This window comes from Impatiens glandulifera, chromosome 7, assembly GCF_907164915.1.
Source record: "Impatiens glandulifera chromosome 7, dImpGla2.1, whole genome shotgun sequence".
Classification (NCBI taxonomy): domain Eukaryota; kingdom Viridiplantae; phylum Streptophyta; class Magnoliopsida; order Ericales; family Balsaminaceae; genus Impatiens; species Impatiens glandulifera.
Genome location: NC_061868.1, coordinates 2,079,528 through 2,105,958, shown reverse-complemented (window position 1 = coordinate 2,105,958; position 26,431 = coordinate 2,079,528). Strand labels below are relative to the sequence as shown.

General features: G+C 34.0%; 4 protein-coding genes across 4 annotated transcripts; 3 read left to right on the top strand and 1 right to left on the bottom strand.

Moving 5' to 3' along the window:
• The first annotated feature begins 1,452 nt into the window (after positions 1-1,452).
• LOC124945887 (serine/threonine-protein kinase DDB_G0283821) lies at positions 1,453-4,637 on the top strand. The gene is made up of 5 exons (XM_047486408.1): positions 1,453-1,600; positions 1,743-2,129; positions 2,203-2,294; positions 2,873-3,346; positions 3,569-4,637. The coding sequence occupies exons 2-5, from the start codon at positions 1,761-1,763 to the stop codon at positions 4,473-4,475; spliced, it is 1,842 nt and encodes a 613-aa protein (XP_047342364.1). The 5' UTR covers positions 1,453-1,600; positions 1,743-1,760; the 3' UTR covers positions 4,476-4,637.
• Positions 4,638-5,908: 1,271 nt separating this feature from the next.
• On the top strand, positions 5,909-6,433 carry LOC124944425. Its single transcript, XM_047484676.1, has 2 exons — positions 5,909-6,139; positions 6,219-6,433. The coding sequence occupies exons 1-2, from the start codon at positions 5,945-5,947 to the stop codon at positions 6,408-6,410; spliced, it is 387 nt and encodes a 128-aa protein (XP_047340632.1). The 5' UTR covers positions 5,909-5,944; the 3' UTR covers positions 6,411-6,433.
• On the bottom strand, positions 6,271-7,580 carry LOC124944888. Its single transcript, XM_047485238.1, has 3 exons — positions 7,533-7,580; positions 7,287-7,491; positions 6,271-7,201 (listed from the first exon to the last, which is right to left on the bottom strand). Exons 1-3 carry the CDS (start codon positions 7,578-7,580, stop codon positions 6,492-6,494), a joined length of 963 nt encoding a protein of 320 aa, XP_047341194.1. The 3' UTR covers positions 6,271-6,491.
• Positions 7,581-22,160: 14,580 nt separating this feature from the next.
• LOC124944718 (signal recognition particle 54 kDa protein 2) lies at positions 22,161-26,241 on the top strand. The gene is made up of 9 exons (XM_047485052.1): positions 22,161-22,538; positions 22,979-23,078; positions 23,370-23,523; positions 24,042-24,192; positions 24,273-24,421; positions 24,783-24,883; positions 24,958-25,115; positions 25,570-25,684; positions 25,770-26,241. Exons 1-9 carry the CDS (start codon positions 22,308-22,310, stop codon positions 26,096-26,098), a joined length of 1,488 nt encoding a protein of 495 aa, XP_047341008.1. The 5' UTR covers positions 22,161-22,307; the 3' UTR covers positions 26,099-26,241.
• Positions 26,242-26,431: the final 190 nt, after the last annotated feature.

Here is a 26,431-nt window from a genome sequence, read left to right as displayed (position 1 = left end):
ATATTAAAAATAAATAAGTTAGACATATAAGTTGTATCAAACATACCAAAGTTTAACGATTAAATAAGTTGATATCATATCAAACGTACTTCAATAAGTTGGATAAGCTGGCGTCAATCAATTGAGAATAAGCTGAATCAAACTAGCCTTAGAAAAAATAAGAATTGTTAGAAAAAATAAGAATTGTTTTCAAGTTATACAAACTTACTCTTCTTCGTTTGCTTCATAAATATAGAAAATCAAAAGAATAAGAAAGATTACAACGAGTGTTTAAATAGAAAAGTGGTAGGCTTGTACATGTTTAGATAAAAACACTATTTTTACTGAAGCTTCAATACTTAATTTCTTTTCCATAAGATTTTGCAATAAAAATTACCATAACTAGTGAGAAAATTATCTGTTTGACTAACCAATTATTATGATCACACAATTTTATAAATATTTTTGTCATAGATGAATTTTAATATTTATAAACTAAGTATAAAGTTATATATGTTTAATTTTATTTTTTATATAATTTATTTATATATTAATTTTATTTAAATAATTTATTTATTTTAGTAATGTTTATTTGGTTAGGTATGAATTATTGATATATAATTAATTTTATCTTAATTTTATTAAATAAGTGAGAAAAGATTGAAGTTAAATATATAAAGTCTATAAATATATAGATAATATTAATAAGATTAAAAAGTTAGTATAACAAAAAAAAATATTTTATATTTTTTTGAGTTTAAAAATGAATTTTTGAGATGAATTACTGTTTGATTGAGTTATATTTAACCCCTCCAACTAAATATATATATATATATGATGAAATCCTCTATCTTGATTTTCATATATCAATCTATATATATATACGAGCATGTATCCCGTGCATTTGCACGATTAATAATATAAAAAAAAACGTGAAAAAAACGGTAAAATTGTTTATGGACGGGTCAACCCATAATCCGACCCAAATATCAATTTATTCTCACATATATCCAAATTAACCGCAGCTCTCGACTCGGCAATTCGGACACTTTGAAAATTAAGCATCATTATATATATATATATAAATAATGATGCTTAATTTTCAAAGTGTCCGGATTATCGGGTCGAGAGTTGTGGTTAATTTGGATATATATGTGAGAGTAAATTGATATTTGGGTCGAATTCTGAGTTGACCCGCCCATAAACTTAAAACGGTTGAAAATAAAATTAAAAATGTTATATGTATATTTCAAACTAGCAACTTAACAAAATAAATACAATTCTTTAACCAACTAGACTAGTAACCCTTTATATTTTTAATTCAAAATCAAATTTGATAAATACGAAAATATTATAACGATATATTTTTTTTATAGTATATATCTTTAATGTTACTGAAATATATATATTTTAATTGAAAAATAATATTTAAAAATAAAAAATTTCTGATTAGAGAGCGACAAGTGGAAGAACCGAAGAAACACCGTCATCAATGGCGTGACGCAATTGTACAGTCTTCATCTTCTTCTTCTTAAGTGAGAAGTAAGAAGTAAGAAGTAAGAAGAAGAAAGATTTAGATCGAAAGAAGAAGCAATCTAGCTGTAGACGGAGTATTTTACAGGTAACTTTTTATAGTAACCCTTTCTTCTTCTTCTTCTTCTTCTTCTTCTTAATCATTCTCCAGATTTCCGATTGATTGATTTCTTAGGTTTGCATGCACTCCTTTTTGATTCTATAATTAATCACAATCTGTACAAATATAGGTCAATTTCTTCTCAGAAATGAAGATGTCTCAATCAGAGACCACTCCTCCACTTCCTTCATTTGATTACGAGCTTTATGAAGGAGATCCTGATAAACTAAGAACAGTTGTAGCTACACCACCTTCATCTACTCCATGGATTGATCATTCATCTTTGAAGCTTAGACATAGGATTGGTCGAGGGCCTTTTGGTGATGTTTGGTTAGCTACTCATCATCAATCTGGTGATGATTTTGATCAACACCATGAAGTGGCTGTTAAGATGTTATCATCAATGAAGGAGGAGGATGTTCATATGTTCTTGGCTAAGTTTGAGAAACTGTTTTTCGAATTACGCGAGATACCGAATCTCTGTTGGTTACATGGTATCTCGATAGTTTCTGACAAGGTAGTTAGTTGTTTTTAGTGTTGTTTATTATGGTTGTTCTTGTTCTGTTCATTGAAATGTTATTCTTTTTCAGATTTGTATAGTTATGAAGTTGTATGAAGGTTCTATTGCTGATAGAATGGCTCGATTGAAAAGGGGAAAACTTCCATTGCCGGATGTTCTAAGGTAATCTTTTCTTCTATTGATGATATATGCTGAGTGTTATATGAGATAGACATTGATGCTGAATTGGGTAACTTACGTTTAATTAGATTGGGATTTGGAGATTAGTTAGTATGAGGAATGAGAATTATAAGTACTACTTGTATATCTTTGAATACATTATGATCATATTCATGGAAGTTCTCATCCCAATTTATCCCTTGAACCTTGTTTGATGTGGGTTTTTGAGATTCATTTCAAATAACCTACTATCCAATCATCAATCTACTCATTCAAATCATCAACCAAATTTACCCTATTTTAAAAACCCCTGATATGTTTTACCAAATAACCTTAAGTTCAGTAACTTACATCAAACAAGGTTATTTGAAAATGACCACATGGGTAGCATCAAACAAGGCTAGCATCAATTGAACTTGAAAAACTATAACCTTAGATGATTCTGACACATGTGAGAAACATTTCATCTATTTCTGGAACAGGAACCAATTGTTTCTTTAATTTCAATACATCCTCCTTTTACCTATAACTTATTTGTTTGGTGGAATTGGAAAATTCTAACCCGAACACTATCTATGCAGGTATGGAATCAATTTGGCCAAAGCAATCCAAGCATTGCACTCGAGAGAGTGTCTGGTGCTAAACCTAAAACCTTCCAGTTTCTTTATTGATGAGCATGACCAAGCTATCTTGGGAGACTTTGGAATCCCATTTCTCCTTCTTGGAGCCTCACTTTCCAACTCGGATGAAGTGATTAGACTAGGAACACCAAATTATATGGCTCCAGAACAGTGGGAACCAGAAGTACGAGGTCCATTGACATACGAGACGGATGTTTGGGGATTTTGTTGTAGCGTATTGGAAATGTTGACCGGAGTTCCTCCTTGGTTTGGGAAGCCAGTTGAAGAGATATACAAGTTAGTTGTGATTAAACAAGAGAAACCATTGATTCCTGGTGGATTGCCTCCAGAAATAGAGAATGTTGTCAATGGTTGTTTTGAATATGATCTTCGTAACCGTCCTACTATTACTGATATCCTGCAGGCCTTTGAAAGGTATGAGTTAAAACTGTTGGAGTTAATTTGACATCATTTTTCATTTTGTCATGTAAATTTGATTTGACAATTCTTTTTAAGTTGAATTGACAATCATCATCATTTTACTTTTCCAAAATTATGTTTTGAAGTCTAATCCACTAGGGTAGCGGATGCCCTAATAGTTTCGAGAGTCTTTACATTCATTTGTATGCTAATAGTGGTTGTTGCTTTGAATTGCAGTTGCCAGAATGCTGTTTATAGCGATGGAGAATGGATCAGTCTCAGTACCAAAGAAAGATCAGACAAACCCCCACATAATAACGGCTACAGCACATGGTTTCTATCAAAGGACCATCTCCAAGTCGGCGACACAGTTCGATCTCGTAAACCAAGAACCATGGATATCCCAGAAGGAACCGTAGTTGGTTTAGAAAAGGACACCGATCGAAACGGTTTCGTTTTGGTCCGAATTCAAGGAGTCCACAATCCGCAAAAAGTAAAGTCATCAACTCTGGAACGAGTCACACATGGATTAGCAGTTTCCGATTGGGTTCGTTTGATAAACGCAACCGAAAACCACTCCACCGTCGGAATCCTCCATTCCATACAACGAGACGGGTCGGTTACAGTCGCATTCAAAGGTTTAGCGACGCTCTGGAAAGGAAACTCTTCGGAGCTCGAAATGGCCGAACATTTTTCCCTGGGGCAGTTTGTGAGGCTGAAAGAGAACACCGTCGATGCACAATGGCCTCGTAAATGCGGAAAGATTTCTAAAATATGTCCCAACGGGTGTTTGGTTTTGAGATTTCCCGGACAATTATCGTTTGAGAATGAAAAGGGTAGTGTTTTGGCAGATCCAGATCGAGTTGAGAAGGTTTGTTTTGATAGTTGCGACAGTTTAGTGGAGAAGTATCGACATGTTGAGGATTTTCATTGGGCGGTTAGGCCAGTTGTGATGGCGGTTGGTGCTTTCGTGGCTTTGAAGTTTGGTTTGTTTGTTGGAGGGAAGATGAATAAGAAGGCGAAAAGGAATCAGATGAAGCAAATGGATGTTCAGGATCACCAACCTGGTGGGAATAATCCGGCTTGGCTTCCTCAGCCTGTTGCGAATATTATTTTTAGAGAAAACGTTCCCTCGGCTCGTTAATGTCGCCATAAAGATGCAACAGGTTGGTAAAATATGGTTTATAAATCAATCTATGTGAATTCTAGCTTAATCGGGCTGTATATAATTACTGTTAAATGATGACTATTGCTTTACATTTTAATTAGCATGTTTTATGAAAGAAAAAAAAGAAGATAATATATGTATGTTAATTTGTTATTACGTAAATTAGTTTGAGTAACATTAACTTTGAGAATTGTTATAATTGGAGTAATTAAAACTTTAAGTGGCATAATTGAGCATTTAAGATGTTAAAAATTAGGTAGGATAAAAAGTAATGAAGCATTTTTATTTTAAAACTTTTCTGGATCAATTTTTAATCAAGATTTGAAGCTTTAACCGAAATATTATAGTTATTTTTTAAAAGTGAGATGTTTTTTTTATAATTATTTTATAGATGTGTAAAAAGAGTACCAATAAAATCAAGTTCTTACAATATTTCGTATACTTATAATAACCAAAATTCAAATGAAACTCACTAAACAAAGAGAGAGTTGATATCATAATTCCTGTAAATCTTCGGACATGGGATCCCTGCTGCCAAAGGTCTTTGACACTTACATTTTTACACTTCTTCTATGAGGGAGGGTAAGGATGAAAAAAAATATTACATTTTTACCACTATTGTGAGAGGACAATAAAAAAAATATTACATTTTTAACTGGATCTTTGATAACAGAGAATCCCAAACGGTAAATCTTTGGATGTAATCGCTATGCAATTTGTAAGCGCAATTTATTGCAGTTTTACTATTTTCTCAAATAATTTCACCTCGTTCCATCTTTCATGTTGCTTTCTTATGGAACTCTCAAAGATATGGTTTGTGCATGAAACCAGTGAAACCATTCAGTAAGAGTTTGCTAAAAATGTTTTGATTGGAATAGGCATTTCCTTATACTATAAATTTTAGTGAATATTTTATTATACTATATGAATAGATAGAAATGAAATAATACTTTAGAATAAGCTTTTTTATGAGATTGACCACAATTAGGATCAAATCTTTTTTTTTGAAAAATATTTGGGGGTAAGTTTAATGAAAATACAAACTATAGAAGAAATAGGTGTATGTGAGTTTTGAATTTTTTTAAAAAAAATTAGAGGAGCAAAACATGATTTAAACTAAAACAAATTAAAAAATTATGAATTATGTCACATCCTTATTTAAAAAATATATATATTATTTATAAAAATAAACTACATACTTGTTTTACAATGAAATACAATAAATATTAATTCATTTAACACAATGATAAAAACAAATTTACTCTGTTTTGTTTGAGTATTTGTCCATTTAAAAAAATTAAAATAATAAATATTATCCTTGTGAAGATAAATTATGTTATAATTTCTCAAATTCTTTTATCATAAAAATAATTTTAATATTTTTATTATAAAATATTCCAACCATTTCTATTATTTGTTATCACTCATCTCAAACGATTGTGGATATGGCAGTAGTGCCTGCAACCGCATCCATAAGTTCTCCATTTCCATGGAGCGGCGGTTGCTCCTCGACGACGATGGCGGTTCGTCTTTCCATTACAATTCCAAAGACTAAATTTTCATTTACTACTGTTCGTTCGTCCAAATCTAGATCAGAAGAACTCGATTCAAGGTCCGACGAACCTTCCCGCACTTCTCAGGTCTCTCTATCTATCTATCTATCTCTTTCTTTCTAGGTGACGACTAAACTAACCTAGCTTATTATTATGGATTAAACAGGAAGATTTGATGTATTTGGGAAAGCTAGGAGCAGGTTCAATCATAGGAGCTATAGCAATTAAGTATGGAAGCATTCTTTTACCAGAGATAACCACACCTAATATCTATCTAGCATTGTTTATGATCTTTGCTCCTTGTGTTTTAGCAGTTTTTGTTTTGATCTGGCGAAGCCAGATCGAATCAATGAAATGAATGAATGAATGCATTTTAACCTACCTAACTATATGATGTGATGATGATGTTATTGTTATTATGATATAGAAGAGATTGTACTTACTTGAATGGAACTGAAACTGGACCTGTTTTGATCTTATGATCTGAAGCAACTTGATGAATCAAATCCTGTATTCCATCAAACGCAATCAAGAATTCTGCTGCATCTGTTTGACTTAACACCTTTCTCACTGCAAGTTCCAACGCCTTGAATCGGAGATGTTGTGCCTTGATAATAACACAATGAATTTTCTTGTACTCGGATTGAATACAAGCCAATGTGAATTCATGTCCATTAGAATGATGAACACGACCGAAAGGTAGATGTAATACGCATGTGGATTGAATCTCAGCCATTTGTTCATCAAGTACTGTTTCTTCAATTTGCATTTCGTGAATAAGTTGAGATAGAACCTGTTCAGTTTCGAATCCGGTATCGTCTTCGGATGAGAACGATGGAGATGAACGAGGTAGAGATCGGATTAGTTCTAAGATGGAAGAAGGTCGCCAGTCACCGATCCACCAAACGGAAGCGATTTCTTGAGGTAAGGCTTCTTTTGGAATGAGGAATTGAGATATGTCTTTGAGACGGATCAAATTTGTTGTTGCGCGTTTGTAGATCGTGTGGAAATGGTTTAGCTGTTCGTCGAGTAAATCTTCTAATGCACATCTTGTCTTGAGCTGTTTCTCTAATCTTGCTGCTCTAATTTTCTGTTCTTGCTTCCATTGTAAACCGTTTTTTTCTGGAGAGATTCCTTGATGATTTTCTCCTACTAAATCAACAATGCCGAAGATCAGAATTCAATTTCACTGAGAAGAAGAGAAGAAGAGAAGAAGAAGAAGAATAACTACTACCTCGCTTGAGTGATGATTCTCTTTTGCGAAGAGCAATGCAGGACATACGTTCCCATAGGTTATCGATTTCATTTTCTTCATCTGCTGCTGACACTTCGATGGAAACTCTTTCTCGATCGGAATTTTCTCCGTAATCATCAGATCTGTCGAGATATTTCCTGTTCCGATGATCATAGGAAGATGAAACAGTAGATATGATATGATTCTGTTGATGATGATGATGAGAATTGAAGGAACTTACAGAACTGGATGAGATTTGGCCTTCTTCATTTTCCTTTTACTCTCTTTATCCATATCTGAAATGCTGCTTGCTTGCTTGCTTCAACCGTTTCTTGCAAATTCTCTCTCACTTCTACCCGTCTTTATGGAATGAACTTGTAATGTGCATTCATCTTCACCAGCTTAAAACTGTATTTATTTCAAAAAAAAATATCAATTTTCAAATTGCATATTATTTCAATTATAAAATAATTTAATTTTTTAATTTATTTTTGTATTTTGTTTGAATATATTTATATTTATATTTATTTTTATTGTGAACATGTAAGAAGGTTTTTTTTTTTAATAAAAAGTTTCAAAGTTTCGTTATCATGGTCGTGCAGGTTTAAAACTGTGATTGTTTACTATATGTTTGATCGTTTACTATTTGTGTTCTTGATTCTGACATGACTGGCTACCGTTAGTCCAGTGTCCCAATCCGGACAAGGGAAAGTTCTAAGGCCCTCTCGTCTAAAGATATCGAACATGACTAGTTTCGTTACTAATTTAAGATTTTCTACAATAAGTGTACTATGTTGTTGTTTCTATTGCGAATAAGACTTAGTAACTATTTTTAAATAAATTTGTCTTAGAATTATCGTCTTTGTTGTGGTGTCTAAATATTTTAATACTATTTTAGCATTGTTATGATAATAATAAGACTTGCAGACATGTCACAAGAAGAGGGACTTATAAATAAAATTTGGCGCGTGTGATGCGATATTATACCAAAATAATGTGCTAAGAACATCAAATATCATACCAAAATATGTCATAATAAACAATGTTGAAGCTCAACAAAGCAAACAAAAACATACATATACATATATGACTTCCTTGCCTGCAATTTAGTTTGAAAGCGACTCGAAATCTTTTTATCTTCCAATGGAGGCACCTATGGCACCAAAGACTCCATCGCTCACCGAATCTAGGAAATTTGACGAAATGAACACCAAAGACTCCACCAATCATGGTTGTCTTCGCATACAAATCGTTGTGTTCGCCGCTTACGGTTTAGAGTTTAGGGAGAGGGAGTCGCTTAGACCACCCACAACTAGGTGTCAAATAAGGTATCAAATGGGTGTTAAAATAATATCAAATGGTGCAGCAGAGTATCAAAATTAAGTGTTAAAATATGGGTATCAAATTTTGATAAGGGACCAAATTTGATGTGGCTCAATCACAGCGTGCCAAGTGACAACGCTAGTGGTTACTTTTTTGTTTTCTTTTTTAAATACACTTTTGCATAATAATTGATAAAATATATATATATATATATCATTATTTTTTTTATTTTTCGAGATCTATAAATAGAGACTTGGTTTGTGTCATTTGAACACCAAAAAATTTCTAAAATTTTCCACTATATTATTATACTTGTTTGTATCACCTTTCTTTTGAAATATTCAAACTCTTTCATGGATCCTTCACAAAACTACAACTTCTTTCCAAATTACTTCCCAAATAAATTTGGAACAACTCTCGATTAGAGTTTTAAAAACACTACTTAACAAATTACCAATGTTTAGAGTGTTTGTTTTCTTCTTCGTTTTAGATAATATTTGTATGTTTGATTTACCAAGTGATGAATAATATTGTTTGTGGTTAAAAAAATGAAATTATGTCTAAATGACGTGGAAGTGAGAGAAAGTGAAAAAGTAATTTTGATACCTTGAATAATAATCTGCTGTAGGATATGCTAAAAAGTGGGTGTTAAAATAGGTGTTAAGCTGACGTGGGTATTAAATGAAAAAATTTGATATCCTACTGCGGATAATCTTACGGTTTAGGGTTTAGAGAGAAAAGGGGAAAAGACCGAGAAGAGAGAGAACGGGGAAGAAGAGAGGCGGAAAAAATGGGGGAAAATATATTAAATATTAAGGTCATTATGGACATTTCATAGGTTATCTCTTCGCATCACAAGAATACATACTTCACATGATGCGAAAGGGTATTTTGGACATTGTACATGTCTAAAAGGTTATTTATGCAAACATTATGAGGCCTGAGTCATTTCACAAAAACTTGCCATTATTAGGGTCATTCTATCAAATTTTATGAGAGACATTTTTCTTCCATCAAGAATGACAAATCTTACTCTCAATAGTTTCATTCTTCATAAGTTTCCTTTTTCATAGATCTTGTCTTCCGTTCACATTGTCATATCTTCTGACCTTCACAAGACTTCTTTACTCTCATTCACAAATCTACAGTAAAAGATCGGGAATGAAATCTTTATGGTAAAGTCGTTATATTATACTAATTTATCGTGTTTATCGATTTTAGCGAGTTAAATCACGATTTAACTACTATTTTGTTTAAAAACGAGTTTATTTGATTCGTGACTCGTTTTGTTAGGTCAACTCGCAAACTCGAACTAGATACGAGTTAACTTACAATTTTGACAACTTTAGTTTGAACATTCAAAATAGTATTATCAGTCGTATGAACAACATGCGGAATAATAGGCTTTTAGTGGAAGTGATAAAAGATGATTCATAAGTCATATGTTTAGAACATCCTGGATAAAAAAAACTATGAAGTGAAAGTACCTAGTGTGGTATAGTGGTAGCAGTTCAGATCTTCTGCTACCGATTGCTGTGTTCCCCTGTGACGGACCAATCAGATTGCAACATTATTATTTTAATAATAAATCAATCTGGGTAGGAGACGGAGGGAGGGAGAATCCGGAATCCGGGTTTCGGCCCGGGTTCACACCAGACGCCGTTAACGGCAGCGCCTGTTAACGCCAGGAAATTATTTAATATTCATATGATACCCAGATAAGATATCTTCGCTCAGGGCACCGTGTCAGAGGGAAGGTTGAGATGCGATGGGAGCGAAGATCTACACGCCCGTTGCCCTGACCCTCATGTAAACCCCCCATACCCACCCATGAGAATACCGCTTGCCTTCCATGAAAATACAATTACCCATCTATGTAAAGACCAAAATGACAGGGATTTTATATTTACGTTTATTAAATATTAATTTAATTTATTAAAAAACACATGCAGCGATATAATATTCGCTTCAAATAATTCATTCAATTTTTTTTTTACATTTAATTTTTTTGGCCTTCAGACCCTCAGGAGCGAAGATATATTTGCTTCAATTAATTTTAATAAAACCACATGTAAACATCCCAACCCACCCATGACAAGACCGTCTGCCTTCGATGAAAATACAATTACCCGTGCATGTAAAGACCAAAATGACATGGATTTTATATTTCCGTTTATTAAATATTAATTTAATTTATTAAAAATCACATGCAGCAACCGAACAAATCTTCGCCTCAATTACTTGGCTATTTTATTTTTATTAATTTTATATTTGCGTTTATTAATAAATGTTAATTCAATTAATTTAAAATGACATGCATGAAACGACCAAATATTCGCTTTAATTTTGTTTTTCTAGGAGACGATTGAAAGCGAAGATTTCTTCTTTTCAATTATTTTTAGCATGTCGTTCATGTAAAACCCCCTCCCCTCCCATGAGAAGCCAACTTGTCTGTCATGTAAAATCACTTACCAGTGCATTTACATCCCGCGAATAAATCTTCGCTTCGAATAACAGTTTTTATTTTCAATTTATTTTTTGAATTTTTTTAAGAAGTTACGATATGGAACGAATACTTATTCGCTTCCATTACTAGTTGATATAATTTCCATTTCCCGCTCCAATCCCATTCTCCATCATTTTCATTTTCATAAGCAACTGTTCATATTCTTCTCTCTCTATCTCCCAGCGATAATCCAAACACTCAACGTCGAAACCCTAGATATTTCGTTTATACTATAAGGATTTCTTCTGAAGATGTCAGGGAACCAAGGCAACAACATGGAAGTGGATCCCATCGACTCCCGAGAGGTCGTCTTGCAAGTTTGTAGGAGCATAAACGAAAACGAAACTGCCCCCACTCCTGCATCCAACGTCAATCCCATCAATAAACCAGAGAGGTATGTTAATCTTATTGTGTTTATACTAATTTTACACATGTTTATTCAATTTATTTCGTTGAATACTGATTTATGTTATCCCACCAAAAATAATGACTTCGAGGTTTAATAACTTTAAATATGAAAGGAAGAGGAAGAGAAATCCGAAGACGAATACTAAGTCGTCATCGACTGCTGAATCAGTTTCCACAGTTGCTGTCGAAGCTACTGATGTTACTGCAGGTACTACCCATTTTGATGAGATTTTACCACCACCTTTTCCCCCTAAAAAAAAACCCAATGTTATTCCTACATCCACTCCAACAGTCGATGAAGAGTTACTAGAACCACCCCCAGAAACCACTAATATTTTTCCGTGTACTACCCCATTCGATGAAGAGTTACCACCCTCTCCCCAAAAAACCAAAACCATCAAGAAACGTAAACTGACATTTCTAACCCGATCATCACCTCATGGCCTCGCTCAACTGATTCCTAAATTGAGCGTAGAACAGAGGGAAACCGTGAAGGAAATCGGGTTTGGTTCTCTTCTTACAATGGGCGTCTCCAAGTGCCTGGCGCATTTTTCCAGACACGTAATCCAATGTTTTGACCCGGATAAGAGTTCTCTGGTATTGGCCAACGGTGATGAGATCCTTATCGATGAAGATCTCGTACAACTCGTGATGAACCTCCCTAGAGGGGCAACGAACGTAGTCGAGTCCGTTGGGGGGGACAAGACTAAGGACCCTGATTATTTTCATTTCTTGAGGGATTGGAAGACCAGATGGACCGGGGAAGACTCAAAAGCTCCCGAAACACTATCTATGATCCCCAAGATATTAAGTAACACAAGTGCAGACAACGATTTCAAAATCGACTTCGTTGTCTTTGTTGTCTCAAGTTTTTTATGTCCAGTTCAAAATTCACGAGCCAGGTAAACATGTATTCAAACCTATTATATATCTAATTGTATTTGTGAATACTGACACATTTATTTTTTCATTTCAGGTTCAAAATTCTCAAATCCTTAATGGATGTTGATAACATAAAGGAACTGAACCGGTGCCACTTCACACTACAACGATTGGTTGACAGTGTAAAAAGTTGGAAAGAAAAAGCCAGTAAAGATAAAAATCCATATTTCGATGGACCTATAACCCTTTTATCGGTAAGTATTGTTGCCTCTCTTATATATGATTTATAGATATCTAATATTTTCTAACATGTTTCCCATTCCTTTACTCCAGATTTGCTACCTAGATGGTGTTTTTGTGGAAGGTGAACGTATCCCCTACGAAAGAAAATTTCCAATAATCTCTTGTTGGGATGACGTCACCGTGTTAGAGTTTACCAACTTAGAAGTTCGTGCCGGTGGTTTTGGGAAGGGCCGTGCAAGGGCGCGCTTAGCAGCTAAACAACCTGAGAATCCAATTGACTCGGTTGAATTAACAGAAGACGATAATGAGGTATGTGGAAACAAAAAATTGACTCCCATTTGTCTATATTATCCTGTTTTCAAGATTAATGAAATCTGTTTTTCATAATGTACAGATGTTGACATCCAAAATCCTGCAAACTTTTAAAGATACAGCCCAACAACTGAATTACCTATCAGGGGAGTTGGAGAAACGCCACATCGATCCGAAGCCCTTTTTTGAGGCCGGTTTCCTGAACCTCAGAGAGTTTGAAGGGTTCATGAAACACTTGAAGTTTGTGAACGATGGTGAGGTTCGTGTAGGTGTGGAAGATCCTCCAAGGGAGGCACTTGGGGACACTTTACAGTGTGCGGGCTTGAAAATCAATAGTCCCCGGGTTGATTACACATGTGAGACTGCCGTGGAGGACAATGCAGACAATCCACCATCACTGGTTGAACTGAATGATTTTGAGGATGCAGTGATGTCAAATCAAGAAAATCCATCAGATCACGTTGAACAGAATGATCTCGATGATGCCGTTCTGCACAATGAAGCTCCGTCACCCCCTGTGCAACCAAAATATGGAGCATGAACCAAGAATAATTTGTTTCTCATCAATTTCACATGTAAGTGCATCTCTTTTTTTGTGCTATGTATCCTTCAATGTTCATGACTTTGATGCTCTGCCCTTATTTTGCAGGTTAATATGGAGCATGATGCCACCTTATTTTCCCAATCCATTGAAGAAGACATGAGAAACTACGAAGTCACAAAAGAAGACCTCATCTTCGCTGACGTGGTATGTACATATCCCTCAATTCCAAGTAACGAGTATGCAATAAATTAATAAATGTTTGTGTTCTTTTTGCAGATATTCCTACCCGTTGTCTTTTCCAGACATTTCTTCCTTGTTTGTGTGAATATTAAGGACTCCAAAATCATTGTACTAGACAACTCCGGTCGTCCTCATAGAATGAAAATTATGGACAAGTATGTCACTTTGAGGAAACAACTCGATTGTTTTGTGAATTTCTTGGTAAGTCAAGGCATGGAATGAATATCATATGGAGGAGTAGTAGGAATAAGACAAAACTTACATTGTTCAAATAACGCATTCTGCCAGCTCTTGGACCGCCCACAGTCCCATGATTATCTCGCTGCACCTCGTATGGTTCCTCGTCCACGTAACAGTTCAATCTGATTGATGATTTTATCCCTGTACAAAAGCAATAGGTGTTTTTAGTTTCATATATGTGAAAATGAATATTCAGTTAAGAGTAAAGGGTTAAGAATAACAGAGTCTCACAATCAATGGTAATGACCCAACTCCCGTTCAATATTGCCTTCAATACTTTGATAGTGCGACCGCATCCACCATTAGAATCGGTGGATGCTATGACGTGGGTCACATCGTCTCGCCACCTCATTGTCACCGTGGCACCACATGTGTTAGTATATTGTTGCATCAAGTGCTGTTTAAGAACAATCATAAATATTTCAGATAAACATGATGAAAACTTAAACAATATGGAAAAAAAAGGGAGATATGTCAAGAATAGTACTATCTCTTCACTTGTTAATTGATTTGGGCATAAAATCCAGTCTTTGCCAAAGTTTTGGACGGATGCTGTGGCGGTTGCCTGCACGTGCATGAAAAAAAAACGGTCTTTGTTAGTATGTACTAGGGTTTCATGGAAATAATATCCCAAAACCTAACACTAGGTAAGTTTTCCTAAATACGATGGATTTACATTGAAGGTGACATTTGGAGAGTAGGGTTTCCTAAAGATTAACGAGACAACAACATCACATAACATAATCTAGTTTAGTAGTTCCATAATCCTAAATATGAAAAGTTACTATTCAGGAATACGTACCATTGTGGAGTCGTGAAGATGTTGATTCTGGTTTGGTCGACGGGTAGCCGGTTGCGAATCGCCGTGAAAGGAGGCAGGAAGAGAGAGAGAGATGAGTCGGGCGGAAATGATTATAAAATAATCATATTAGGGGGTATATATATTCATGTAATCGGGGCGAACATGTCTTCTTTCGAAAAGCGACTATTCATTCCATGTCACATGACACAGGGACCAGGGGCGAATAAGTGTTCTCTCGAGAAGCGACTATTCAATCCATTTTACATGGAACATGGTCTAGGCGAACAAATATTCTCTTCCAGCAAAAAAATTAAAATAAAAAAAAAACAAAAAAATTGAATGAAGTAATTGAAGCGAATATTATATCGCTGCATGTCATTTTAAATTAATTAAATTAACATTTATTAATAAACGGAAATAATAAAAAAGAAAAGAAAAAAACTAGCCAGTAATTGAGGCGAAGATTTGTTCGGTTGCTGCATGTCATCTTCAATTAATTGAATTAATATTTAATAAACGGAAATATAAAATCCATGTCATTTTGGTCTTTACATAGACGGGTAAGTGTCTTTACATGGTAGGCAAGCGGTCTTCTCATGGGTGGGTATGGGGGTTTTACATGAGGTTTTTATTAAAATTAATTTAAGCAAATATATCTTCACTCATGAGGGTCTCTAGCCAAAAAAAATTAAATAAAAAAAAACAAATAAAATAGCCAAGGAATTGAAGCGAAGATTTGTTCGGTTGCTGCATGTCATCTTCAATTAATTGAATTAATATTTAATAAATGGAAATATAAAATCCATGTCATTTTGGTCTTCACATAGACGGGTAAGTGTCTTTCCATGGCAGGCAGGCGGTCTTCTCATGGGTGGGTTGGGGGGTTTACATGAGGTTTTTATTAAAATTAATTGAAGCAAATATATCTTCGCTCCAGAGGGTCTCGAGGCAAAAAAAAATTAAATAACAAAATTAAATAAAATTAATTAAAAAAAAATATAAATTAATTGAATTAATATTTAATAAACGGAAATATAATTATTAAAATTAATTGAAGCAAATATATCTTCGCTCCAGAGGGTCTGAAGGCCAAAAAAATTAAATGTAAAAAAAAATTGAATGAATTATTTGAAGCGAATATTATATCGCTGCATGTGTTTTTTAATAAATTAAATTAATATTTAATAAACGTAAATATAAAATCCCTGTCATTTTGGTCTTTACATAGATGGGTAATTGTATTTTCATGGAAGGCAAGCGGTCTTCTCATGGGTGGGTATGGGGGGTTTACATGAGGGTCAGGGCAACGGGCGTGTAGATCTTCGCTCCCATCGCATCTCAACCTTCCCTCTAACACGGTGCCCTGAGCGAAGATATCTTATCTGGGTATCATATGAATATTATATAATTTCCTGGCGTTAACAGGCGCTGCCGTTAACGGCGTCTGGTGTGAACCCGGGCCGAAACCCAGATTCCGGATTCTCCCTCCCTCCGTCTCCTCCCCAGATTGATTTATTATTAAATTAATAATGCTGCAATCTGATTGGTCCGCCACAGGGGAACACATCAATCGGTAGCAGAAGATCTGAATTGGGTAGATAGGATTGAAGAAGATGTAGTACCATGATTTGATTGAAGTTTTTGTAAAAATGATTAAAAATCTTTAAATGAGAATTTGGGAAAAATGGTTTCTAATTAAGTGATGTGACAACAACAGTAACAAAATGCAAATTTAGAAAACTTGTCCATTAAAGTTAAATCAACGTGGACATCAATATTCAAAAATAAATACACAAACTATAATCTATCATAAAACTTAGAGCTTAAACTCTAACACCATTTTAGAAGAGAGAGAAAGAGAATAATATTGTATATATATATTTAAGATTATAGAAATATTTATACATAAATTAGATTAGTAAATATTATAAGGTAGCGTTTGGTTGGTGGTACAAATTATATAAGGTATAAGTTGTATAGAGGTATAAATTGTAACTAGGTATAAATAATATAGGGTAGTATAAATTGTATAGGTTATTGATGTTTGGTATGAATTATAAGAAATGGTACAAGTTGTATATGGTTTATAATTGGGAAGAATGTCAATTTTACACACCAAGTTGTAGGAAGGTGTCAAATTTACTTATTAAGTATCAAAATTCTATTTATATGTATGAACTTGTCAAAAAGTGTCAAATATATTTAAAATAACAGAAATGTTAAATGGTGTTAAAATTTTTGTCATATGTAATATCCACATATTTTTTATTTTTTTAAATTGACATTATTTTAATTATTTTTCCATTTAAACAAAACTTATTTTTACTTTCTCTCTCATCCCTCCACAGCTCTCCATTTTTTTCTAATTTTTCTCTTTTTGATTAATTCAAGTTCTTTTGGATTTTTACCTTCTTCTAACCTCCAAATGCTCCCTAACTGAACTTTAAATAGTCATCATCGTTGGTGGAAGTTTTTGTTGGCCGATTCCTAAATCATAGACGTTGTGGCTAAAATCTTCATTAGTCGAACCCTAAATCATTGTCGCCATTAGCGGACAATGTCGAATCAAGGTAAATTCTCCCTTAACCGACTTGTTTTAATTTTAGTTTTCATAATACTCACCCTATTAAACTTTATCAGCTCCCAGACGTAACCCCCAAATCCAAGTCTTTCTCAGTTAAATCTTACACTATCATCATCATTGGTTAAAACATTCATTGATCGAATCCTAAATTGTCAATGTTGTGGTGAAGTCTTTGTTGGCCGAATCCTAAATTGTCAGTGCTGTGGCGAAGTCTTAATAACTCGTTATTTTTTAGAATAATTTTTATAATTAATCAATTAAATATTATTATTAATAATAAAATTACTCATAGATGAAGAAATGAAGAGAGAAATATTTAAAGAAAATGGTAAGTTGTGGGGGTAAATAAAGAGAAAATAAATAAGAAAAGATTTTAATGTTTTGTTTGAATAAAAAATAATTAAAGTAATGTCAATTTAAAAAAATAAAAAATATGTGGATATTACATGTGGCAAAAATTTTAACACCGTTTAACATTTCTGTTATTATAAATATATTTGACACTTTTTGACAAGTTCATACATATAAATGAAATTTTGATACTTAATAAGTAAATTTGACACCTTCTTACAACTTGGTGTGTAAAATTGGCATTCTTCCCGTTTATAATTTTGTGTTTGATATATAGTATAAGAATGTAGTATAAGCTATATAATTATTAATTTAAAATGTTAATTATTATTATTATTATTATTTTATATTTATTTATATTATAAATAATATTTTTTATTATTATAAATTATTGTACTATTATTTAATAATTAATATAAAAAATTAATTATATTATAAACGATAAATTATTATGTTTATTTAATTTAAATATTATTATTAATTGTAATAAAATAAAAATATTATTTATAATATAAGTAAATATAGAAAATAATAATTAATAAAATTATAGTTATAAAAATAAATAAATATTTTTTAATTAAAAAATTGAATTATTTAAAAAATAGCAATATTAAAAATAATTATATATAATAATAATATTATTATTAAAATTAAATAAAATATATTATATAATAATATAGTATTAATAAAGAGTATAATGAGAAATTAAAAATTAAATGAAATAAAAATAGTGTTGTACCTAGGGGACTAGTTACTATTTTATACCAAATATGAGGTACAAATTATATAGGAGTATAAATTTATACCAATAGTAAAAATGTAAAAAACATCGTATTAAAACACTATTGATATAGTTTATACTATACCAATAGTGTTGTACCTACTTATACTGTCAACCAAACATAGCCTAAGAATATAACAAGTATAAAATAATATATAATATAATAATACATTATTAAAATGATTTGATTGATGTAAAAATGTGATAGTTGAGTTTTGAGGTAAAATTCTCAAATAACTCCTATGAAACAAGCTCATGGGTGCCCGCAACCGAAATGTATCCGATATATGCTCATCAGGTTTGTCACGGGACAATCGCGGTAAACGTTAACTTAAACAAGAATACACACAAAGATGGTGTTTAAACATAAATGAGATCTTGACTTGAAGTATCTTTCCGGCTAAGAAAAATGAGAAATCTTTCTCATACATTAATTAAATTTTTATTAATCTATGTATAATACATGAAAACAAAACTAGTAAGTATCATAACTTTTTAAATAAAATGATTAAGTAAACCTAAAGTTAATTAAATTTAAACTAAAATGAATCTAACCATCAAAAATATAGAAAAATATATTTCATAAAATATTTCAAATCCAATAAATTGGGATTTTTTTATTTTATTTTGATAAATTTTTATTTGAGAGTATTTTTTCCATTTAATGTATAAAATAATTATGGTAATATGTTTGTTCTCCCCTTTAGATAATGCATCCGATGGAAGAAGGCTAGCTTTTGTTAGGGAATTTCTCATCACAGAAGGAACGAAGTAGCTTGATCGAAGATAAGAGAGAGAGGATAAACTCATACGGGATGGATGATATGATAGTACTTTATAGCACAGTTTACCTGTCATTGATAGGGGCCTGGTATTATGGTTGAGCAAGTAAACAACTACCTTGATTTCAAAGCGCAACAGCTTATCAAAGAATATCAATGCGGCGGGAGTATAACAACGGCATTAATATTTGGGGCGTTCTAATCGAAGGGTCATACCTCTCCTATGGAGGTAAGGGAAATGCACCGTGTGGTGGCGAACACGCTGTGCTGTAAGCTAAGCTGTTCACCTTGTAGATGAAGGAGATATAGAAAGTGTTCCGTGCGTGATTCATAATCAAATATAGTAGCACCAGTATATTATTGAACTTAGCATGTCTCTCCCATGACTTTCCGGACCAACCAACTCGGATCTGCCCTCGCAAGCTCTCTCGATATTCCTGTAACGTCTTCAAATCGAGAACCAAAGGTCGACGTCGATTCGCCGAAAGTGGCCGATTCGGCCGACCGGGGAATTGGGCCAAAAAGGGGGGAAAAATACGAGTACCAGAAAAAATGCCGCATTCGCCGCCGCCTTGTACGAGCGAAAGGTGTGTTAGTACAATCGGAATTACTCTGGCGACAACGAGCAAGAGAGGATTGGTTGCAATTTGGGGACCGGAATACAGCATACTTTCATAGGCGAGCATTGGTGAGGAAAGCACGGAATCTAATCTCAATGTTGAAGGTGAATGGGGAATGGTGTGACAATGATGCTCAATTACAATTACAAACGGACATAAAATGACATTTTCTTTCGGACACCACTGAGGAAGGGGTGGAATTTCTGTCTTAGAGCTTGAGCGGGTAGTTGAAAGAAAAGGGCCAGGTAGCAGCCCTTATAGCTGACTGATTTCTAGGGTTTCCTAGCTCATAAAACTGGTGCAACTCCAGAGGCTTATGCAACAAGCTTGGTTATACTTAGATAGTCAATTAAATTAGGAGCTAAACGTATACTCTAGGAGTCCAACATATCCATCATATACAATATATGGCATTTCCCATCTCATGGAAAACCCTTTTCGATCTTCTTAGCCTTATCCCCCTCTAGGGGTATTTTAGTGATAGGTTCTATAAGAACTAGACGATCCTATTTGGTCAAATGCCTGGCGACAAACTCCTATGTTCCTTTCATTCCGATCTCTAAGCATTTCACCGTTCCACCGGAAATTCCCTCTGCCCCTACCATACTCCAGCTTGGTAGTTTCCACCGCCTGTCCAGGGTTGAGCCCTGGGATTTGACGGCGGACTTAAAAAGCCACCTACAGACGCTTTACGCCGCACTTAAGGAATAATGGAAAATAAAAAAATAAAAGAGAGGGAAAAATAAGTAAAGTAAATAAAAATGAAGTTGAAGTAGAAGTAGAAGAGCCCAGATTCCAAATGGATGAAAACGTGACTATTCTTCAAATGACGGGAGACTCATTCTTTCCGGCTAATGAAGATACTACTCCAATCTTCCCATTCATTCCCAGTGGATTCTTCTTTCGTGTTTTCCTTTTCTCTAAAGCAAGAGCAACTTCTATGCCATAAACCAATCATTCTCTCCGGGTTTTTTTTCATGTCTTCTATAAAAAGTATAGGTCCCTACTCGAATCTTTCGTTGAAAAGGAGGCGGGGGCTCACTCATTTTTTTTCTATAGAAAAGGGTTCAAATCCTTTGAATCATTCTTCTTTCCTTAAGGATGTCCCAATGAGTAGTGTTCTCGAGCTAATGTTAGTTGCTTATTCGTTGTTATCGGACCCTATGGGGAGCTCTTGGAGGAGGGAAGGCAACTGCCATTGTTTTTGTACATAGAAGAAATAAATGCAACTGCCACATCTGCTACCAATTCTCTTGAAGTTAATAAATAAAAGAAGGGGTTTCAGGTGTTAGCTTCAAGCTATAACTATTGAATAATAATAAGAAGGGGTAGAGAAAAGGCAAATAGCCTACCTATATAGATGAATCTTACTCAACGAATCTTTTCATGCCCAAGCCTGATAGTGATCAATTCATGGGATCCTTATCGGATTGATGCCGCAAATCAGATGCTTTCGAATAAATTCCTTAAGCGAAAGCGGAGAATGTAAGATAAATTCAAATGTACCCCCGAAGCGAAGACCCAAACCAATCAAAAATACCCCCTTTCCACACCACATTTTTTTAAGTACGTACAAAAGGAATCATGAAAGGCCACTGCTCCACGCAAGTAAGATTATCACTCCCTGACGGAAGATCTCACTTGATGGATTCTGTAATTCAATAAGTAATTGATGAAATGGGTGAACGCCCAAACCCGCGGGAGTCGCGGTATTTGACATAGCAAGGTTGTTCGCGAGCTCCACACAGGTGTGTGGTTCTTGAAAAAAAAAAGAGAAAGAACAGGGAGTTGGCGCCGGAATAAGTGGTTGCTTGCTTACCAAGCCATCCTGGCTTTTCGCTCTTCTTAGTTTGTTAATAGCCGCGCCTCTAATGCGCGAGAAATTTGACGAAATAACTCTAATAATTATTCTTTTTTCCGGAGATGACCAAAGCTGATATGACCTTTTTGGTCGGTCTAAAAATGAAAATACTGATTCGCGTCACGAGGGATGGTCTAATAATGTTTGAAAAAATACCTTGCGTGGCACGATAATGTTTACAAACATTAGTATTTTCATCCGATATAGTCATTTTTACAAACTTTGTCTGAGTTTCGACTTGTCTAGATTTAGAGGTGGAAAAAGGACTTCCATCATATTTGTAACCGGATCCTATTCATATCCACATGCTAGTAATTCAGGTTGCCCTCGCTGGCCAAATACCTGCTTGGCCGGGTCATTTGTTATTATTAGGTCATTTCGTCAAATTTGTATTTCCTAAAAAGTTCCAAACCCTAACCCTTAAACCGCAAACACTCTTCTCTCATCAAGATTACAGATAATTTTCATCACGAAAATCCTTGGATCCGAAAACTTTACACAAGAGAAGATCACCGATCATCGTCTGAAACTCAACGATCAAGATGGTGTTAGCACAGTTAGGGGGGAGCATATCCCGCGCTCTCCAGCAGATGAGTAATGCAACGATCATCGATGAGAAAGTTCTAAGCGAATGCCTCAATGAGATCACACGCGCCCTTCTTCAGGCCGATGTTCAATTCAAACTCGTCCGTGATATGCAGGCTAATATTAAGAAGATCGTAAATCTTGATGATCTCGCTGCTGGTCATAACAAGCGTAGGATAATCCAACAGGTGACTGACTCGATCTTAATTCTTTAAACAATGAATTGCTCGTCTGTTTTAATTTCTCTGAATTTGGAAAAAGAAGAAATGAAGGAGATCGGGCTTTTACCTGTGCTTTCAGAAGCAAGTTTAATGTCTTGCACCTGTAATTCATCTTAATTGATCAGTGAATCCTACTATTCGAAGCACATAGAAGGTGTTTATGATGTATAGATTGCATTTATTACTGATGACAAAAATGTATATACTGCACAACAATGGTAGAATTAGATAATGGAGCCCTATCAATATGTTGAACAACTTATACTAATACAAGAAGTAAACTTTGGATTATGTCATTTTCCTTCATAATGCTTAGCGGGATACAATATGTTTCTATAGAACTATTGATTCTTACTCGCGTGATAGATGATTGACATGTGATATTTGTTTGTTAATTCATTATTTAGGCTGTTTTTAATGAGCTCTGCACAATTTTGGATCCTGGAAAGCCATCCTTCACCCCAAAGAAAGCAAAACCGAGTGTAATTATGTTTGTCGGCTTGCAAGGTTTGTTGGCTCCTTAGATAACAGCATATTGATTTTTTCTGCCATCCATCTGCTTCAGATATAAGACAATGTTCATGAACTTCATTTCGAAGTTCCTAATATGTCTCGATGAATGCATATGTTGCTAATCTTTAGCCACTATTCCCTAGTGGTGGCATATACTAGAACATTAAAACTCAAAGGCAGTGGAAGATGCAGCTTAGCATGCTGCTTCTTTTATTATTTTGCCTTGTTAATTTTTTTAACTGAGAAAGGATTGAATAATTATTCCCACTTTTCTAATTGTTTCAGGTTCAGGAAAAACTACAACTTGTACAAAGTATGCATACTATCACCAGAAGAAGGGCTGGAAACCAGCTTTGGTGTGTGCAGATACATTCAGAGCTGGTGCTTTTGATCAATTAAAGCAGAATGCAACTAAAGCTAAAATACCTTTTTATGGAAGGTTTGGCCTTTTTTATTTCCATATGATGAATTCTTTCTGGAAGCTGAACATAGGTTATGTATTGATAAGAATGTATTAGTTGATTTTTCATAAATTGCTTGTTAGTTTACGACGTTACGTGAAACAAATAGCGTCTGTCTTGAATGTCGGATATTTTAGGCCTTGTTTGATGGAGGGTTATTTGAATTAATCCAAATAGCCGATTATCCCATCATCAATCAAATCATCAACCAAAATATTCAATTAACCTAACTTCATTTTTATAACAATTTGAAATATTAAATAATAAGGAACGTTTTGGTCATTTTGCCCAAATAACTCAATTTTTACATCAAACAAGAATTTTCTTTCAAATAACCCTACATCAATCAAGACCTTAGTGTTAAAAGGAAATGAGCTTCTAGAAAGGTCCAAGTAAAAATAGTTTCATCTGAATGACCAAATGTGCATTGCTTCTCATGCATGTGTAAGTTACTTCAGCTATCAATTCACATTCTAGCAGTTTTGTTTCCTATCAGCTATACAGAGTCAGATCCTGTTAAAATTGCCGAGGAAGGTGTAGAAAGGTTCAAGAAGGAAAATTGTGATCTTATAATAGTTGATACCAGTGGTCGGCACAAACAGGAAGCTGCATTGTTTGAGGAAATGCGCCAAGTTTCTGAAGCAACTGTATTTATCTGACAAACCGACACTTTTTCTTAAGTTACTTTCTAAATTGCAATACATAACTATTTACTTTACTTTTCCAGAAACCCGATCTCGTTATATTTGTTATGGATAGCAGTATTGGTCAAGCAGCATTCGATCAAGCACAAGCATTCAAACAGAGTGTTTCTGTTGGAGCTGTAATTGTGACTAAGATGGATGGTCATGCAAAGGGAGGGGGTGCTCTTAGTGCGTAAGTTCTTCAGACTAATTTCTTAGCATGGACCATATATATTAATATCACATGTTCTTTTCAAAACTGAAAATTAAGTGTTGAATACTGAATTTTATGTGTCAGATGAGGTAAGTGAAAAATAAATATGAACAAGTTAAATGAAAATATCTGAATTTTAAGTACTTATAATAGACTATATGACCCTTATAATGACGTGTTTTGATTAATTTACAGTGTTACTAAATTAAGTAAAATGTTTTAATTTACTTTTCTTTAGTTTAATGTTAGGAGGATCTAAATAATTAAGTGATTTTTAATGATAGTTATGAAATGAACTTATAACTTGATTTTCCAATTACATATTACTGTCATTTTACAGGGTTGCTGCCACAAGAAGTCCAGTCATTTTCATAGGAACTGGAGAGCATATGGACGAGTTTGAAGTTTTTGATGTCAAACCATTTGTTAGCCGTCTCCTAGGTTTGAATGTCCCCATTATTCGATTCAATTTTGTCCTTTTTTTGTTACAATTTAATTAACTTGGAAATTATCAGGTATGGGTGATTTGTCTGGTTTCATGGAAAAAATTCAGGAAGTTGTGCCAATGGATCAACAGCCTGAACTACTGCAAAAGCTTTCAGAAGGGACCTTCACTTTGAGGATTATGTATGAACAGTTCCAAAATCTTCTCAAAATGGGTCCTATTGGTCAGGTTTGTCGTATTGATAAAATTCATAGACTTGTACATATATCTTCATTTGTAATTTGCAATTTAATCTTCTTCCATAGTGACTTTGCAAGTGTTGGATAAAATGAAGAACTTATTTGAAAACTCCTATTTTGTCTAAATCACCATCCCATTATTGAAAAATCATTTAAGTTAAAACTGAAAGTGATATTTTCATTTGTTATATATAAAAAAATATTGTGATTTTGCTGCTTCATTTTGTATACAAATTATAGAGATTTAGTCATTTTGACTTTGTTTTTTTTTCATTTTGGAATGCTAGGAAGTTAGCATAACTTATATAGTCGTGGCCCCCACTCCAACTTAGGGCGTTCTCAGTGGAAATCGGATTGTGATTAACTATCTCACCCTTCAACTTAGGGCGTTCTTAGTGGAAATCGGATTGTGATTAACTATCTCACCCGTGATTTGTTTGCAGGTTTTCTCAATGCTTCCAGGATTTAGCTCGGAATTGATGCCAAAAGGTCGCGAAAATGAAAGCCAAGCGAAGATTAAACGATATATGACAATAATGGACTCCATGACAAATGAAGGTATTTGATTCCAACTTCTTTTTTCCTTTGGATTTGTTTGCTTAGTTGTATATAGAAGTAACAACAATTAATTTTATAATTGCAGAACTGGATAGTACAAACCCGAAGCTGATGAACGAATCAAGGATAATGCGGATAGCAAGAGGTTCTGGGCGTCAAGTTAGAGAAGTAATGGAAATGATGGAAGAATACAAGAGGCTTGCGAAGATATGGAGCAAGATGAAAGGTCTTAAGATTCCTAAGAAGGGTGAAATGAGTGCTCTATCGAGAAACATGAACGCTCAACACATGAGCAAAGTTCTACCGCCGCAGATGCTCAAACAGATTGGCGGAATGGGCGGTTTACAAAACTTGATGAAGCAAATGGGTTCGTCGAAAGATATGATGAGTATGTTTGGAGGTGGTGACAAGTAAACTAAATTCAAGAGCTTTGGATTTCCCAACTAACTAACTGTTGAATGTTTTGTTATACATTTATTGTGAATTATGACCATGAAAATCTACATTCTTTTTTTTATGTTTGTCAAAATGATCATTATTGAAATAATAATTTACACAATGTTTCAGAAAAGTGATTAAATATTTGTAAGATGGGTATGACTTAATATATTAAAAAAATTAAATAAATTTAAAGTTCTGTTTTAAGGAAGTTCTTAAATTGGTTTTGATTTTACTATTATATAGAAATAAAGTAAAATTATATTTAAAAATAAGCTATTAATTATTTAATTAAATGAATTTGTATTC